This window comes from Monodon monoceros, unplaced genomic scaffold (genome assembly GCF_005190385.1).
Source record: "Monodon monoceros isolate NGI ecotype Baffin Bay Population unplaced genomic scaffold, NGI_Narwhal_1 Super_Scaffold_3, whole genome shotgun sequence".
In the NCBI taxonomy this organism is placed as follows: domain Eukaryota; kingdom Metazoa; phylum Chordata; class Mammalia; order Artiodactyla; family Monodontidae; genus Monodon; species Monodon monoceros.
Genome location: NW_021703780.1, coordinates 70,741,437 through 70,759,371, shown reverse-complemented (window position 1 = coordinate 70,759,371; position 17,935 = coordinate 70,741,437). Strand labels below are relative to the sequence as shown.

Here is a 17,935-nt window from a genome sequence, read left to right as displayed (position 1 = left end):
TCCCACATGCCTCGTGGCCAAGAAAACCAAAACATAAAACAGAAGCAATATTGTAACAAATTCAATAAAGACTTAAAAAAAAATACTGTAAAACCAAACCAAACACATTGGTCCCCAAGGGTGTCAGATGAGGGTCTGTGGACCTGTATCTTTGTTGGGACTTGTGATGTTCACCACCCCCCACCTTCCCAAGTCTTTAAAGCCACATGTATTGAACCTGGAGTTCACAGGGCACAGTATTCTCTCCATTCTAGCTCAGCGCAGACTCCAGGTAGGAGGGCCTGCTTCCCCAGGGAACCCTTGCAGGATGCTGTCTGGAGCTACTCTTACTGTGCCTATGACTAGTTGGAGTCATGCATGCAAACCCTGGATCCTCAGCTAAGGGAACTAGAACCTGTTAGCAGGATGAGAATGCGCAGTCTTGAGCTGACAGGGATGCCTGCCTCACTTGTACAGAGTGAGTGGTTCAAACCCAGATCCAGCTTCGTTCTGGCCTGAGTGTCCAGCCCACTGAAGTGCAATGACGTGTGGTTCTGCCCTCTCTTCTTTTCTTAGGTGAGGAGGACCCTCCCGCCCTTCCTTCCAAGCTCCTCGCCTCTGGGGCATGCAAAGCAGAACCTGGTTGCTGCAGCTACACTGGTGAACTCCACACGGTTGCTCCTTTGTAACAAAACGAAGGGTCTAAGCATTGCCACTTTAGCTGCCGCCTCTCTCTGGTTCCCCAGCTCGTCTCTCTGGGTGTGTGGCCCACTTGGAGCTGAGGTCTCTTACAAGGATATTCAGAGTGAAATCCTGGCCAGTACTTGCTGTCCTTGCCTCTCTTCTCTACCAGGTATATTGGCAGTCTCCAGTTTTCTGAAACCATGTGGAGCTCTGAAAGGCATGTCCATTATGTCTGACAGCAGCTTGCCATGTTGGGTCAGACTGAATTAGAGCCAGTTCTGAGAGGTAGGGAGGAAACATGTAAAGAGAAACAGGAAAATACCCATACTGATTGTTCAGACTTAATTTATCTGTGCAAACTTTGCCTATTCACTACTGGCTACTTTGATTTGAAATGCTTTGTGGAAAAAGCACTTTTGATGCCACTACAGCCATGGAAATCAAGTGCCAGTCTCTCTGGAATCCATGTTGTTACAGATGATGTTCTTTTCCATTTTTGACGTGGAATTTATGGTACCATTTACAATGCCATGGGTGTTAAAAAAGCTCTGAGTCAAAGGTCAAGAAGGTGACTGAATATTCAATCACCTTTCATAAAAATGAGTTTTTATGTATTAGCAGGTAGCATATCTGGCTGAGGAGGGAGCCGCAGGGCCAGGCTGACCATGTAGACCATTCTTTCTGAGATGGGTTGGTCAATGTGCAGAAGGCACCAGGGCCACATCTTGATCTGAATAGGCATCATGGAGGGGCCAGATCTCCCTGTGAGGTTTCCCGTGGTTATATTTACTGTGCTGAATCTCAGATGTTGGTGCCTGGAAGTTTATTTTTAAGAGACTGATACCCAACTGGGCTGTATTACTGGAAGTTGTAATTTTTGCTTTGGTTGGCCTCTGGTCTAAAGCTGTGTCCGGAATGTTAGGGATCAGAATCCACTGACATACGGCAGTAGGTGGAGGTGGTAGTCACTTAATCTGCTGAACTTGTTTTGACTAATGACAAACCTCTTTTTTTTTTTTTTTTTTTGTTTTTTGTGGTACGTGGGCCTCTCACTGTTGTGGCCTCTCCTGTTGTGGAGCACAGGCTCTGGACGCACAGGCTCAGCGGCCATGGCTCACGGGCCCAGCTGCTCCGTGGCATGTGGGATCTTCCCGGACCGGGGCACGAACCCGTGTCCCCTGCATCGGCAGGCGGACTCTCAACCACTGTGCCACCAGGGAAGCCCCAAACCTCTTTTTAAGAAGGTGAAAAGGAAGGGATTGTTACAAAGATGAGTGTGCTCTTTGAGTATCATCTTTGGAAGACACGGGACCTGAAATCATTAAATTCTTGAATCTTAAAGTACTCCCCCCCGCAGCCCAGCCTGTGAATCAGGTTTCACTTTGTTTTTGTTGTACTTACCCAATGAAAGATGTCTCTTGTGCTCCATTCTGCCAAAAATAGGTACTGAGAACTTAAGAGTAAAGAATTTGCTTTAAAAAGGAGAAGTAAATGTTCTGTTTTTATGAATGACTTCTGTACAGAATTTTTGTTTCCAAAGGGAAAAGACTTGTTCCCTCCTCCTCCTCGTGACCTTGAGCGGGAGTGAGTGTCTTTTTCCACCTTTTTCATAGATGCTGCTGGATTTTGGCACCCTGTTTTCTCAGCACCCCTACCAGGGACCCTGGTTTTCACTGCTTCACCAAATAGGACCAGTGTTAAGCGGGGACACTGAGAAACATCCCAAGGCCGGGTGGGAAGTAGGGAGGGCAGGACTTTTCCTTCCAGGCTCATGCCCAGCAGGTGGGGAAGGGAAGGTTTGCCCCCCTGATGGAAAGAAGAGGTTTGTGTTTATCTTTGATGCAAATGCCACACTCCCCGCTCTGTAAAGGCAGCTGGCAGCTTCTTGGGAGAAGAACGTGCTTGTCTGTTCTCTGGCATCAAGTTTCCTGCAGCTGCTCTGAGGGAGGGTCAAGTGGGCTGCAGAACTGTCTCCCCCATAAAACCAGGCATCTTGTTGGAGAAGAGATGTTCCATGTTGTCACTGTGGAATCTGAGATGAGCACAGAGCTCCTGCCCACACGTGACTGTCCTGCCATTCTATTGTTGGCATATGTTCTGTGAAGGAGATTGGTCAGTCCTATTAATGTAAGAAAATTCACTTTGGAACATTTTCACAGTGATTTCTTATTGAAGCCAAGAAATGGTGCATGCCCCAAAGGAACCATTAGGTGCTGCCTTAGGATAGATACCCAGCTTTGCACATGAAAGGAGGCATCTCTGAGAAAGTGGCCCCAGAGACAGTGTGAAGGACTGGAGAGGAAACATCAACTGGGCTCCATGAGCGTCGGCAGCGAGCTTGGTAAATAAGCTCACTTATTATGAAAATAGAAGGGAAAATTGTGATAGTCCAAAAATGAGGTGATGCTTTAGTTTGGATTTAGGGTTTGGGTACTTATTTTGAAATACGAATGATTGTGATGTTCAGCAGAATCAAACTCTATTTTACCAAGTATCGAAACGACAGTATGAATGCCCAACTCTGAATAGTTGAGAAGTTCAACTTCCTGGTTTTGCCATATTAGTTTCACTTTTTTTTTTTTTAACCCTCCCATCTCATGCCGGGAGTAAAACATTTATTTTAAGCAGAGCTGCATTTTTGACTCACAAATGGAGTGGACAGTGAAAATGATAGGACAGAATTCAGATAAAGGTTCTGCCAAGTCACAGGCTTTTAGACATTGGGGAAACAAGAACTAGAATATAGGGATGATCTCAATGAAACGTCTTCATCCTGAGAGTAAAAGGCTCTGTGGCTCTGATGGTGTCCTCTGTACAGGAGACCAGTGCAGGTAGTTGAAGTTAGGGAGCTAGTTGTTTATCTTAACTCACCAATGCCCTACACATCTGACGCATCTGACGCATTAGCATTTGACACAGTCAGCTTTGCTAAGAGAGTGACCGGGGAGGTGAAAGCCCAGGAAAAGGTGTCTTCTTCTCTCAGGTCAGCTACAAGCAACAGGGACTACCTGGATGGGCCCAGCCCAGTCATACTGGGGCAGGAGTCCTCTAGAGGGCTGAGCCCTGGGCCTTTGAGGCATATCGATCTCCGGAGAGAATGAGAAGTCATTCAGGTCCAGGCCCAGGTACTTAGGCGGGTGACCCAGCCAGGTAATAGTATTTTGAGCCCAAAATGAGATGGGGCAATAAGTCATCAGACAGAGTTTTTGGTTGACATATTATTAATAACTGAGGACAGTCCCAGATCAGAAGTTCAAAAAATGTCCTAGGCAATGATGACATCGTTGGAATCAATATATAGTAATTTAAGTTCATGTACGTTTGTCAAAGTTTAGTCGTGCTACTTTATAGCTACTAGTGTCATTAAAAAAAAAAACCCTGGTCTCAGGTTACCTCATTTAAGCACAAATAAACAGGAAAACTGTCCCCCCAAAGTTGTGGGGTTATGTGATTTTCAGAACTTTTCCTTTTTTCAGAGTTGAGTATCTTTTCCTTTAAAAGAGACAAAGGAAGGAAAAGGCTATTTTATTCCCGGAGAAGAAATGTCACACTTTCCTCCCTAAAGAGAGAAAACCCTGCAGTCCCCAACCACCTCAACACTAATTTGGCTCTTTGGGTCTTTATTGGAGGGAGGTGGACAATGCCAATGACAAGATTATTAGCCTCTTCTTTTTATATTGTTGGTAAAGAGTGCTGCTCTTATTTAACAGATGCTGTTCCTTCAGGGGGCCCCACTATAGCAAATGTAATGATAAATAAGGGGTGATGATAAATGGCAGTGACATGCTCTCTCGGTGTCAGAGAGACAGTAGGGCATAGTGGGGACTGTGGCAAATGGACACCCTCTGTCCCACCTACAGGGAGCAGCCAGTCCAGTCAGTTGTGACCATGCAGTGTTTCCTGATTGTCCCGTTTTTCAAGAGAACCTGAGAATCTGGACGTTTACATGAAAGATTCTGATTCTTTTTTAGTATTGACAACTAAATTAAAAACAAAATTTTAAATCGAATTCAGGCCCAACGGGACAGATGGGTGGACCTGATTTGGCCCAGTAGCTCTCAGTTTGCCCTCTCTACTTATAAGATTTGAAAAGAAAGGCATCCATGGTAATTACAGATGTCTGGTGCCACCTGAAAATGCTCTTACTAAATGCAGCTGGGATCTAGATTGCTTTTTTTACCCATTGCTCCCCTAAAGAAATTTGATATGATTGTGAATATATTTGCTTCTTCACACTTCATGATGTCTTAAGAAAAAGACAAGCCAGTTGTTTATTTCAAAATCAGATTTGTGTTCTCCCAATTTAAAAAATATGACACTTGGAGCAATTTCATTTAAACTCCACAACCTGAAGGACCTTATTTATAGTTTTAGCTCTTGGCTTAATCACTGTTATAGATGATGTGTAATTCTGAGCTTAAGCCAAGACCTAATAAGGAAAGCAGGCATTGTGAAGGTAGGGCAAGGAATCCTGAGTGTCCACTAGAGCCAGGTATGGTTTGTCTTCTGTTTTAAATGATCTGTGAATTGATCTGTTTTGGAGGTGTGCAACTGTATACGGAGATATCAGTTAGGAGTCCTTATGGGTGTTGGGTCATCCTTACTATGTCACCTCCTTTCCAGGGTCAGGGTGAAAATAAAAGGAAGTCTGATTGTAAGCCAATAGCTTTGATTCCGATTTCAGAGCTTTGTGGGTGAGAGAAAGTTTGAATTATTTGGCCTGTACCCCCCTGGTGTCAGACAGGCTGTGCATGAATTATTTCAGACATGTGGCTGTGGATGGGATTCTGGATTTTCAGTGAAGGAGAGTCTGTAACCTACCCTGCTGATCAGATAGTTCTTTGTACATCTTCCTTATAGAAATTCAAACCAGCCTTTCTTTGTTCAGCATGTAGTGGGAAAAGAACAGCTGGTCACCTTCCGTGTATTTGAAAACCACAGTGAAGTCATCGCTCTGGTGTTTTTATTTCAGTGATAAATAATCCCACCCCTACTCATTCCTCACAGCTCTTGTTTTCCAAGGGCTTAATAATTTTCACTGCTCTTTTGTTTCTCAGCTTCACACTCAGTTTAGTTGCCCAAATAGAAGGTGGTGCCTTATTCACATTGGTGCCTTGTGAAGGCCAAGCTCAGGATGGGGATTAACAGAGACATTCTTAGGTACCCTGCTTCTCTTACTACTTAAAAATACAAAGGCACTTTTAAAAAATGGTATATCACCTGAATTCATTTTGTGAGTTGATTACCACAATTTTTTTTCTTGGCAATAGTCTTCTATCATATATGGGTTTTTTTCCCCTCTTGTGTTTATACACTTGGTGCTTATTCCTGATGTGTCTGATGTCATTCCTGAGCTTCTTCAAGATACTCTTCAAGACCAGCTCTTACCTTCTGAGTGGCAACCACCCCTCACTTCCGCTTTTGGATTCTATTTTTATGTATCTCTAGGCATTACTTTTAATTCATGACTCACAGTATTATTAACTGGTGCAGGCTTCAGTTTAGCCACAGGTGAAATAGCAGTTGCTAAGGGCTAATTTGCTAAGAGGTTGAGTGAGGACCTCTTGGGAATTTTGGTCAGTTGTCTTCCCTCCTGCTCTTCAGCTCCTCTCCAAAATTCAGCGAGGACCACAGACTCCTCAAAGAGCTTTTCCATTTCTAAAGGGCTGGAGCCATAGCTCTGAACTGACTAAGCACTGTGGTTTGCACAAGCAGAAGTCTGACAAAAGCAAACCATTATGACTGCATATGTGATGATTTATCAAAGACAATTTCAGTTGAGAAGATTCAAAGAAGCTATCTTCTGTTTGTATGTGACATAGACAAAGTTGGCTGCTCCAGTCATTAGACGAAAAGTTACAATTGGATGATGCTAATGTGTAATCGTATGTTATTTTTAACAAGCGTCTTTTTTCCGTCTTAAGAAAAAAATGTAGTGAGTTTGGAGAGAGCAAAAACTTTTGTAAAAACCAAATGTATTCATTTAGAGAGTAGGTAACTTCTGTTTTCACTGTTGGTTTGTTTTGTTTTGTTTTTCACTGCAGAAGCTCCCTGCTACTATGTTCTGGGGGGAAAGCCTGTGGAACAGTGGTTATTGCCATTGTCTTTGTTTCATCTTTAAGTTTCTCTTTTGTGAGGTTTGGTGGAGTAGTGAGCACTGACTGGCAGACTGTAGCAGTATGCTGTATTTTTACATTGAAAATGTTATCATCTTATTTGATTTGTACATAACTCTGTAAATAGTAGACCACAGCTGACATTTGTAAAATGTTTTTGTACCGTAGAATTTCTGAATCAAATAAAATGTTTTAAGATTGTGGTGGCTCATTTTTCTAGATCATGTTTCCTATTTCCTGAATAGCTGGGATACCTAGCACAATTTTCTGTGGGCTCTCCTTCTGAGAAGGAGAGAGATTATGCAGGGTGAGGAGGCCAGGGTGGCTGGTCTGTCTTGTACTTTAGAGAAAGTGAACCTGCTGCCCTTGACCCTTTACCTCCCCCTCCATTGGGCAGGTGCCTGTTGTCTCCGTGGCGTCTGGAGCAGGGACAGGGATACTTACCTCAAGGAGACATTTGACTCTTAGAACAATGGACTTTCTTTGCAGAAATTTGAAATTTGAAAAGAAGTTGATGGACACTGAAATTTGGGAGCCACAAATTTCCTGTCATTCAGAAAGAAGAAGGTGCCTGTTCATTCTTCCGACAGAAGTTCTCTCATCTCCTGTGCGCCCAATGCTCTGTAAGTTAAATTCTTGGTGTACATCAACTTTGGGGTCTCATTTTTGAGATTCTGAGGCCCAGAATTGGGTAGCTTTGCCGAGGGCACAGAGAAGAAGTCAGCAGCACTGGGATTCATACGTCTGATTGAATCATCCTTTACTCCTAATCAATGGGCTGTACCGTTTCTCAACATAATGTATAAGGAGAAGAACGAACCTTGAGTAGCAAGTTACAGTGAATTGGTTTCCTCCTCAATCCAAATGCTGAGAGTAAATCTGGTTTAGAGGTTAAGCAGATGGATCTAAAAGGACTCCATTGGAAGAATCTCATTAGATACTGCAGTAAGTGAATTCCTCTTTTCTGTTAGTGGGGAAAAATAATCCTCTTTGGATAGCACAAGAAGCCCTAATTTTTACCATGGTATTAGAAAGCAGAGTCCATTTTTACAGCTGTTTAGGGTTCTTAAAATTGCCAACATTTCTGGGACCTCACCACTGGTTTTATTCACTTTGTTTTAGAAATGCAAACTTTAGGGGTAGCAAAGACCAGCTTCCCCTTGCAGGCTTTAGTTAGAAAACATTTTTAATTTTGGTTTAGTTGAATAAGAGACTACAGGCGATAAGCTAAGGAGGTGGATGAGGAGGGAGACATAAATTATATCTTCACTGTCTTAGGCATAGTGAGTCCTTAATAAATATTTGTTTTCTACCCCTACCCCCAGCATACCCTGTCCTTTCTGTCTACAGGAACAGAATCAGAAGTGGTCCAAGAATAGGATAGATAGAGGATGCAATGGAGGGAGGGAGGGATACAAACATGGGGTAAGGCCTTTTGCAATGATATAAAATTTAAATCTCGTCTTTGAGATTAAGGAAAAATAATGCAAGATCAGTGGGCTTGGCTCCCTGGCCTCTTTTCTGGAGGGGTTTTACACCATCTTTCACATTTATAGGTGATAAAATCTTTGACAATATTTACTGTATTTGAGAGCCTAAAGAGTGTACTGGGGACACAGTAATGAGTAAGATATACATGATCCTTGCCGTCTTGACTCCACCTCTTTATAAGTATGGAACTGTGGGCAAATCACCTAATTGCTCTGAGTCTCAGTTTTTTCATCTGTAAGATGGGACCAATACCCACCACATTGGGTTATTGTGAAGCTTAAATGAGCTGGGGGGTCTATAAAGCACCCATGGCCATGCTTGGCAAGTGCTAGACACATGGTAAATAGTGGCTATTATTCATTTTGTGGAAGAGCAGGTCTTGGACTATTTGGGGGCCATATGGATATGGGTGGGAGACAATTCCCTGTTGATGGGAGCTTCAGCCCAGGGATTTTGTCAAGTGCGAAGTTAAATCATCTCTTTCCCCTAAGAGAAGAGGGTGGGTCTGCATCTGACTGTTTTGGGAGGAAGGGATGGGGCTTGGGGAGGGGGAGGTCCTCCTAGCAAAATTAAAGGCAGGAACCCTGGGCGTCTTAATAGTTGACTGTACAGAGCCTGTGACAGTTGACTGTGTACTCACATCTGATGTCCCATTTACCAGGCTCTATTTTCCCTAGTCGTCTTTCAGCCCCTATAGAGACAGACATTTCTCTGAACTTCCTGCTTCAAGGTCCCTGTGCCAGATGACCACGCCCTGCTCTGGATGTGAACAAAAGCAGGGATTGTTTCTCTAACTGACTATCAATTCGTGCTCGGGAATTTTCCAAGTTTTAGAAGCTGGAGGGGGGCAGAGATAAAGTAATGGTCCTCCAGGATCAGGATGGCTCTTCCTGGTCTTTCCTGCTCTTGCTGGTCAGAAACATTCCAGGGAGTGGGCAGATGTCAGCTTCCAGACAAATCATAGACGTTTCCCACCAGGCCAGGCAAGGCCAGGCCAGGGAGAACTCAGAGCAAAGAAAGGCCAAAGCATGCCTGGTGACAGAATGCAAATACAAGCAGGTCATGCCTTTGGTTAGTGTACCTGAAGTTTGATGTACTTGAAAATCCTGCACACGTGTGTATAAACGTGCATTATTATTGGCAAGATTTTTTAAATCATTGTGATTAAAGCAGGGCTTTAATCTCAGTTGTCTGAGATTAATTAGATCTCAGTTGGCTACTTTCTGTGTGACCTTGAGTGGGTCACTTGACCTGATTAGGACTTAGTTTCCACATCTGGGAAGTAAGTAATCTCAGTACCTAATCAGGTTGATGTGAGGCTTGAATGTGAAGCCAAGTAGAGTTCTGGGCACAGAGCCTAGTACACAGTGAGCACCCCTGCCTTTGGGGATGTGGTCACCTGGGGCAGGTTAAGAGTTTACAGTTATAAAGTGTGATCCCCTAAATGTCTCCCTCAGCCCTGGTCTAGGTAGCAGATTGGCTAGGTGATGGGAGTGGAGCTCCTGTCTCCTGGAGTACTCAGTTCTGCAGGGCAATGGGCTGTGACCCTCACAGGAGATGGCTACTTGATCAGCTGTCACTCCCTGCTTGAAACTGCCAATAGCCCTGGAGGTAAACCGCAAAGTTATTACCTAGCCCCTTGCCAACCTCTTTTCTCTGTGTGTGTCTTTCTTCTCTATAGCCATAGCAGAATTTGAAATTCCTTACTCCTGTAGTCCTGCCATGGGTCATTTTCCCCAGGCTGTTTCTTCTGCCTGTTTCTTCTCCTTCTCTAGGTCTCCAGCCCTCCTTTGCAGTCAAATCTTCCTTGACCACTGTCCACCCTAGTCCAGGTCCTGGCACATGCCTAATGGAACAGCTCCTGTGATTATGTGCCAGACCCTCTTGCTCAACTAGTACAACTGCTCCTTGAGGGCAAACTGTGCCCCTTGCCTAAGCCTTCCACCTAGGTTGGACTTGGGTTCTACTTCTTTAACCAGCTTGGGACCCCAGCCCTACCACTGATCAGTCACTGGGGCAAGTCACCTCATCTCCCCAGTCCTCAGTTTCCTCATCTGTCAAATGGGGGTAAAAATGCACCTGCCTTATGGGGTGGTTGTGAGGATAAAGCAGATGGAGCCTTTATACTCTCAGCCTTGCCTCTCAGGTTTTCTTCTAACCCAGATTATGAGAGCAGAAAGGACTTGCTTTCAAAGAAGTCTTTTATTAGCTGCTAGCAGAGCATTGCTTAGGTCTGAAAAATGAGATCAACACCTTAATCCTTTCACAGGTGTCACCATCCCCTGGGGAAGAAGGCTATAGTGTTGCTTCATCAAATGGATGCTCCACACCTTTCAAAAGCAAAAGAAAAAAAAAAAAAGGAGGGGGTGGCATCTGTACATTGCTACGGGCAGAAGAGTTTAATGTCCCTTCCGGTAATTCCACTTCTAGCATTTTTTCTTTAGGAAATAACCAGAAATGTGCATCAAAGTTAATTGTGCATAGATTTTTACCACCAAGCATTATTTCTGATACTGAGGAATGAGGAACAAACCAAGTACCATTTGGGACTGATGATAAGAAGAGGCACATTCATACCACAGACCAACAGCACATTCATACACCAGGCGGCTCTTAACAATCATGCTGTAGAAGAATATTTTATGACAAGGGAAAGGCTGGGTGGTGTGATTGTGGTTGGGTTTTATCTTATTCTTTATACTTCTCTCAGCATTGTTATACGAGTGGTATTATGTCATCAGAGGGGTTTAAATGTATGACCTTACACAACAACGAGTGTTAAAGGTACCCAGTGGGCACTCGATGGCCCATTGCTGCTGTCCTTGCCCTTGGTCATGCCTTCTCAAGAGATTGCTTTCCCCGACTGTGCTGCCTGGTGCCTTGTCCCAGCCCCTCACCATGGCTTTCCTGCCTGTCATCAGTTATAGCTCATCACTCCCTCATCCATGTGGGGACCCCCGGTAGACACCTCAGCTTTCCCAATTGATGACTCAGTGAGGTAACAGCTCTGGTCCTATTCTACCCTCTCTTTCAGAGTTAGGGGAGATGGAGCTGAATTCAAGAATGGGCGCTCATGAACTGTTTCAAGGAGAAAAGGTGGCTGGTCATCAGTGTCTTCTGGCCTCTCCACCAGTTTCCCAACTCCATGGATAGTGACCCACATTTCCTGCCTATTTCCTCTACACTCCCCACCAAAGGACTCCCTTTGGATGTATCATCTCTTCCTCCAACAGTCTCCTAACTTGAGCCCAATAACCAAGTCCTCCCCACCCTCCCCGTTGCATGAGTGGGGTGGGGGGATGGTACACTGCATATAAACCCTTGTGGGATTACATTGATTTGTTTCTAGTCCACATAACCTTGCAGATCTGTTCTAATTTCCAGAAACCCTGAATTATAAAACAGAGGAAATAGAGGAGTTTGCCCCTAGTAATAATAAAAATGCATGTTGCCTTTGCTGTGTCCAGCAGACTTTCACCCACTACATCCATTACTCACTCAGCGGCTGGTGCAAACCCATCAGCTCTGCCTGAAACTTTCAATGGTAAAGGTTTAGTGTCTCATCTTGGCCACCAAGGCCCCTCCAGCCTTGTTCTCCCCGCCACCTGCCCCTCTCCATGGACTTCCAGAAGGGTGCCCTGTGCTCTTCCACCTCTGGGCTTCCATGTCTCCTGTTCTCTCCAACCCAGATCCCACAGGAAGCCTCTCTATGCTCGAATCAGGGCCAGCACTTCCCTTGTGCGTCTCTGACCACATGCTGCTCCCTAAGCTGCTCAGTCACGGGTCTGACTGTACCCACATCATCTGTGAGCTCCGTGGGGTCAGGGACTATGTCTACCTTGTACAGAGTCACTGCTGTTCTCCACAGTCTGGCATATCGTGTGGCACGTAGCAGACGCTCAAATCATTAAATGGAGTCTAATGGAAATATAACTTTTATCTCTGACAAGGTTGCCTGGGTACAATAGCAGGTGTCGACTTGTGGGTTGGAAGTGCCTGCCGAGCTCTGGGTTGCTGAGGGAGTGGAAGCCCTTTATTATTATTTAATAAACGTGGCTGGCTGTAGTAAGGGATCTTCCGTGGTGTGGAGAAGGGAGAATAACAAAAGGGTTTGGGAGATCTGGATATAGGTTTTGCCCTTGGAAGTGGGAGTACTGGGAAGGGTGTGTGATCCTTGAACAGGAAAGGGATGGATCATGAGGCACTGGGTTTGGGATCAAGGTGTAGTGGAATGAAGTTGCAGCTGTTGGATCCGGCCCCAAAGGTGGGCTGTGGGCTAGGAAGAGGCCACCCAGCACTATGAGTGCCTGCAAGGAGAGACAGGGGTTTCAAGGAAGAAAGTCTCACCTGCACCAGAGCAAGGTCTGAACTCCTCATGCTGGTCACAGGGGCCTGGGCTGGGAGGCTTACATGCCAGCGGCTGCTGCCAGGACACGTCCCTCACAGGAAGCCCTCGACATCCCGCCTCTTCCTGTGAGGTGGAATGAGGGGGTGGGGGTTAGAGCTCACCCCATGGAGAGAGTTGAGGAGGTCCACTCAGAGCCTGGTCCATTCACTTACTGGAGGATACGCCTACCGAGAGCCTTAGCCCTTGAGCTGATGCTCTCTCCTCTTATCCGGGGGCTGGCTTCACTCTCACATTTCTAAGCTTCAGTTCCTGAGAAGTGGGCCCCTACAACCCCTACACCTCACAAGGCTGTTGTGAACGTTAAAGTAGATCAAGCACCTAAAATGCACACCTGGCACGTGAAAACAATTGATGAATTTTTTATTTTTATGATGACGGTTTATACTTTCATAAAAGCCCGTAACTAGTGTGCAGGGCATTTTTTATTCCTGATTTTATGGGGTTCTGAGGACTGTAGGAGTTATCTGTTGAATGAAAGAATGAATGAATACAGAAAATACTTTTAGTATTTAGATTGCCATGTTTATTTCAGCACGGAAGACCCAGGCCACAGCTGGCTGCTATCTTTTCAAGCTCAGCGTCTGCCCACAAGCTGGCGTTTCCTGAGAACCTGCTGGGTGCGCGAGGATTCGTCCTCAATCTCACCCCCACAGTCGAGGAAAGTGAGGCTTGGGCAGGACCCGACACGCCCAAGGTCAGCCTGGTAGGCGGGGCTGGGGCTCCTAGCGCAGGCTCTGGCTCGCCCGCCAGGGCAGCCCCTGGGGGGTCGCCACGGTCCTCTCCCGCTCGGATACCGGTCCCGCGAGCCACCCCGGGGGAAGCGGGAGCGGGAGGTTGGGCTGTGCAACCTTTCCCCGACCCGGTAAATTCTCTCCGAACTAGGCGTTGGGGGCTGTCCCGGGGGCCAGATCTCCCCTCCCTTCCTAGCCTTCCGCGGGACGCCGGCAGGACACGGGGAAGGGAGTGCTGAGCAGCGGCCTAGCCTGACTGCGTCCGGGTACCCCGCCACCGGGCTGCGGCGCCCGCTGGGGTCCCCGGCCCGCCTCCCGCCCACGTGGCCGGTTCGGCCTCTCCGCCCCCGGCCTCTCCCCGCCCCGCCCCGGGGAACCGCCCCCGTAGCCTCCGCTGCCACCATCGTAGCTGTGGTTCGCTCCTGCAGACTCGCCGGTCGAGCCCGTGCTGGGAGCCGAGGTGAGTGTGGGCGGCTGGCCTGGAGCCCCGCTGCTCTGCTAGACCTTCGGAGTGGGACACTTTCCCCGGCTGGCTCCTCTCTACCTTCACCCACCGTGCCGGAGCGGGACCCCACCCCCACCTCCAAGTCGTCCCCGCTCCATCCCTGTGCCCGCAGCGGGCGATGTGCGCTCTCTGGCTCCGGGCACCCTGAGCGCGGCTTAGGTAGGCGGTGCCACCACCAGCCTGGAGCGGCTGCCGCTCGCGCCGGAGACCCTGACTTAGGTCCTCTGGTAACTCTTGGGCGAAAGTTCCCGAGGTGCCACCTGTTTTGGGGCGCAGCCGCTTTTCCTCGGGGTGGCTTCCTTTCGGGCGCTGCTGGTTGGGGCTCGGAGGGCTGCGGTCATTTCGCGGCTGGGAACCCGGCTTTGGGCGCGCGGGGCGGTGGCCGCGGTTTCTGGCCCACCCGAGCCGTAGTGCTCGCGGCTGCGCCTTTAAAACTGCGCGGCCAGAGGATCCCGAGATAGAGGCGGGGGAGGCGGACACCAAAGAGTTAAGGTGAACTTCGGTCCCTCTTAGTCAGAGACAGGTGAGTTGTTTTCTGAATGTGGTAGTTCCTACCTGGTCAGGTTCCCTGGGGCTTTGCCACGGGGAAGAGCCACGCTTGCACTATCGGCGGCCTCATCATGGGCTTGAACGTTTCTGAAACAGAGCGGCTTGTTCCTAGAGGGCTCTTGCTCCATTTAATGCCTGAAGCAGGCTTGCCTCCAGCACTGGGGGAGGGTGCGAGAACTGCCAAACAGTAGTCGTTAGCTGTCGTGGATGAACGAGCAGAAACACTACCCAGGTGTTACCACTTTCTATCCTGGGGTGTGGAAGAGGAGTTTTGCTATGTCTGCGTCTTAGCTGTGTAGTCTTGGGCAAGTTACTTCACCTGTCCGTATCTCAATTTCCCCACCTGTAAAGTGGAGATGATAATAGTACAAACCTTAAAGGGTTGGGTAAGATTAAAGTTTTAATGTAGTGCCCGGTACAAGGTAAATTATACCTTGGTTAGCTGTTCTTCTTGTTATTATTTTGGTTGACGTCTAATGGGGCATCCCAGTGAGGATGGGGCTCCCCAGTGAGGTAGGTGGGCAGGCTTTTGGCGCTTCCCCTTCCCCTGCTAATGACCTGAATTATTTACACAGTAGCCTCGGTGTCCCCTTCAGCCTAGAAATACTTGGACTTTGTAGTAACACTTCTTATGGTTAACCAGCCTTGTGCAAAATGTATCTCAGAATGTGAGATTAGAGATGACCTTTGTCAAGGACACTCCTGGAAAATGGGGTCTTGGACCTTCTCTGGAGGCTCTGGGGTGTTATTGGATGTTTCCCTCGCTGGGGTGGAGTGGATAAGGTTTCACCAGAATTCCTTCAGGCCTTGGTCCCCCTGATAGGCTGACATCCTCTAATCTCTGAGAATGTGGGAGTTTATTTAGGGGTACGAAGGCCTGATCTTGTCTCCTCCCTTCCATTTAGTCACCTCTAACAGATTGTCCCTTCCATCAGTGGAGTGTCTCTGGGCCACACCAGTTTATTTTTTTCTTCTGGCAGTGGTAACCACAGACAGGCATTCTGAACCTGCGGCTCTTCTGAAATATACGCGAGGTGCTTGGAGCACAGGTGTACATTTTTCCAGAGGGTTCTCTTTTCATCATATTCTGCAAAAGGCCCGCACCCCACAAATGTGGGCCCTGAACCGCTGGTGGGAAGATGCAAGTTCTTGCTCCCTATACAGGGCAGGCCCAAGTTTATATGGAGTCGAGATGTCAACATTACCTCTGCCCCTGTAGGTGGAGGTGCACACATGTTCCTTTGTGCCCTTGTGCAGAGCACACCTTCCAGTGGAAAATTCAGGTCTGCCTTGACTTGAGAAGATCTGATAAAGAAGTCATTTGGGGAAAGAAGGCAGGCGGTGGGGTTAGGAACTGTTGGCCTATGGTGGGACCTTTAGGATGGGATGCAGTTCATGAGAATTTGAACTCAGTGTGTCAGGAGACTTCTCAGGGCCTTTGCACGTGCTCTTCCTTCTGCTGTGCACACTGTTCCACCACTTCTTCTCATGTCTGGCACTTTCTTGCCCTATAGCTCAGATGTCTCCTCTGTAGAGAAGGTTCCCCATACCACTCAGTCCAAAGCAGCCCCGCAGTTTCTGTCACATTCCCCCATTGTATTTTACTCATGGTGCTTACCTGAAATGGTCTTACTCATGTATCTGTTTATGGGTTTATTGTCTTCACCCAGAAGAATGTAGAATCCAAGAGGGTAGATGTGTTGCCCTGGTCACTGCTGAGCTCTGGCCCCTAGCAACAGTAGGTGCTCAATAGATGTCCCTGAGTGACGGAACGAATGAGTATCTGCTGAGAGAAGCAAGGCGAGTCTGGAGAGGTTTAAGAGTAGTGAAATGCAAAGGAACTGGCCAGGCTACAGTGACCTTTGAGGTCACATAGTTTAACCTGCAGTTTAAACCACCTCCACAACACCTCTTCCTAGTTATTGCTTAACCTGGGCTTGAATCCTCCAGTGAGATGGAACTCGTTGCTTCCAGAGAGAGCCCATTCTTGTGGAGGAAAGATGTGGTGTGCAGAGAACCAGATATAGTCCCCGTACCCCCTCTTATGAGGATGAGATGTGGTCTCCAGGCTTCTGCATGCTACTGCTCCAGTTTTTCTGGTCTGCGTTGCATCCTGATCCTTTCATCCATCACCATCCATCCCAGAAAGCTGCCTTTACTTCTCTGCCATCACCAAGGTTCCTGAGCCCCTGACCAAACTCAGTGTGCTACTGAGTCGTATGTCATCTGAGGGCGCCTGAGGCAAAGAGGCACCAAAGAAAACTGCAGTAGCTTAGAAACTCTCGAGGCCAAGATCTGTATTGTTCAGGCTCCTGTAACTCATTGGGCAGCAGGGGTGGGTGACAATGGGGTATGGAGCTCTGTTTCTTTCACTCTTTTGTTCTTTCCCTGGATTTTTTCAATTCATTCCTTAATCGGTTTATTAATTGTGGCCCTAGATATATATATATATTTTTTTTTCCTAGATATATTTTTAAAAAATTAATCCTTGGTGGACTTCCCCAGCAGTCCAAACTAGGATCCCACATGCCACAAGGTGCGGCCAAAAAAAAAAAAAATTATTCATCCTTGGACCCATTATCTTCATGGTTTGTATAAATATTGCCTGATTCATATCACCTCACATATACAAGTTGAAACTTGAGTGAAAACGAAATGTTTTCACATATGATTCTAACTTATTGAGTCAGTTTCTGCGTGGGAGGTCACCATTGTGGGGAGTGGAGCCGGGTCCACTGTGGAGAGGTTTGGTGGCAAGCTTTGCTTTTTTCATGTGCCTTAGCCACTTAGCTCAGCTCAAGAACCACTTCTGGAGGGAGGGCTCTGGCCTGGCCACACAGCAGTCAAGGAAACCAGCAGCGTTCCTCCCTTGAGGAGTTCACATCCCAGTGATGGAGATGGACAGCAGACAACTAGACCTATAATATAATGTCAGGGAGTGTGATCAGTGTGATGAAGGAGATGAAGCTGGGGAAAGGGATCCAGAGTGGCTGGGATGGAGGCAGGGTTGGTTTAGGTTAGGGAAGGTCTCTCTGAGGAAGCAGCATTTGAGCAGAAACCCAGTTGAAAGAGGGAGCAGCCATGTGGGTGTCTTGGGGAAGACCATTCTATGCATATAAAACCCAAGGTTGTGGTCAAGCCCCTGGTGTGGCCAGTCAGCTCTTGAGCCCTGGACATGGTCTGTCTCCCTGGCGAAGGGAGAGGGGAAGTGAGCCGTGTGGGCAGAAGCTCCCCCACCTTCTCCCCAAATCCTAGCGGGTGACTGGAGTAAGAGCTCAGCACTGTGTGTTCTCCTGGTTGACCAGGATGCTCGTGCCTTCCTTTCTAGAGGGCGGGACCTGGAGTGATGATGTTCCTGAAATTGCTGCCTTGACAACTGAGCGTGAGCCTGGGGGCTTGATGCAAGATTCTCATTGGTTATAGCAGTGTGTGTGTGTGTGTGTGTGTGTGTGTGTGTGTGTGTGTGTGTGTG

At 47.3% G+C, this 17,935-nt stretch overlaps 2 protein-coding genes across 4 annotated transcripts in view; both read left to right on the top strand.

Annotated features, from left to right (window-relative positions):
* The window catches only part of IL17RD (interleukin 17 receptor D), a 61,811-nt gene extending 60,181 nt beyond the window's left edge, over window positions 1-1,630 (top strand). Inside the window, exon 13 of the mRNA XM_029244281.1 lies at window positions 556-1,630. Coding sequence (XP_029100114.1) covers window positions 556-668 — 113 coding nt within the window. The 3' untranslated portion in view covers window positions 669-1,630. The remainder of the gene's footprint in view (window positions 1-555) is intronic.
* An 11,667-nt stretch (window positions 1,631-13,297) lies between these two features.
* Window positions 13,298-17,935, top strand: part of ARHGEF3 (Rho guanine nucleotide exchange factor 3) — a 303,522-nt gene continuing 298,884 nt past the window's right edge. Inside the window, exon 1 of one of the 3 annotated variants that reach the window (XM_029243387.1) lies at window positions 13,298-13,372. The gene's annotated coding sequence lies outside the window, so the exon portion shown is untranslated. Of the gene's footprint in view, window positions 13,373-13,785; window positions 13,870-17,935 lie in introns of those variants that run through there. The other 2 variants (XM_029243391.1, XM_029243386.1) reach the window with 2 other exon arrangements.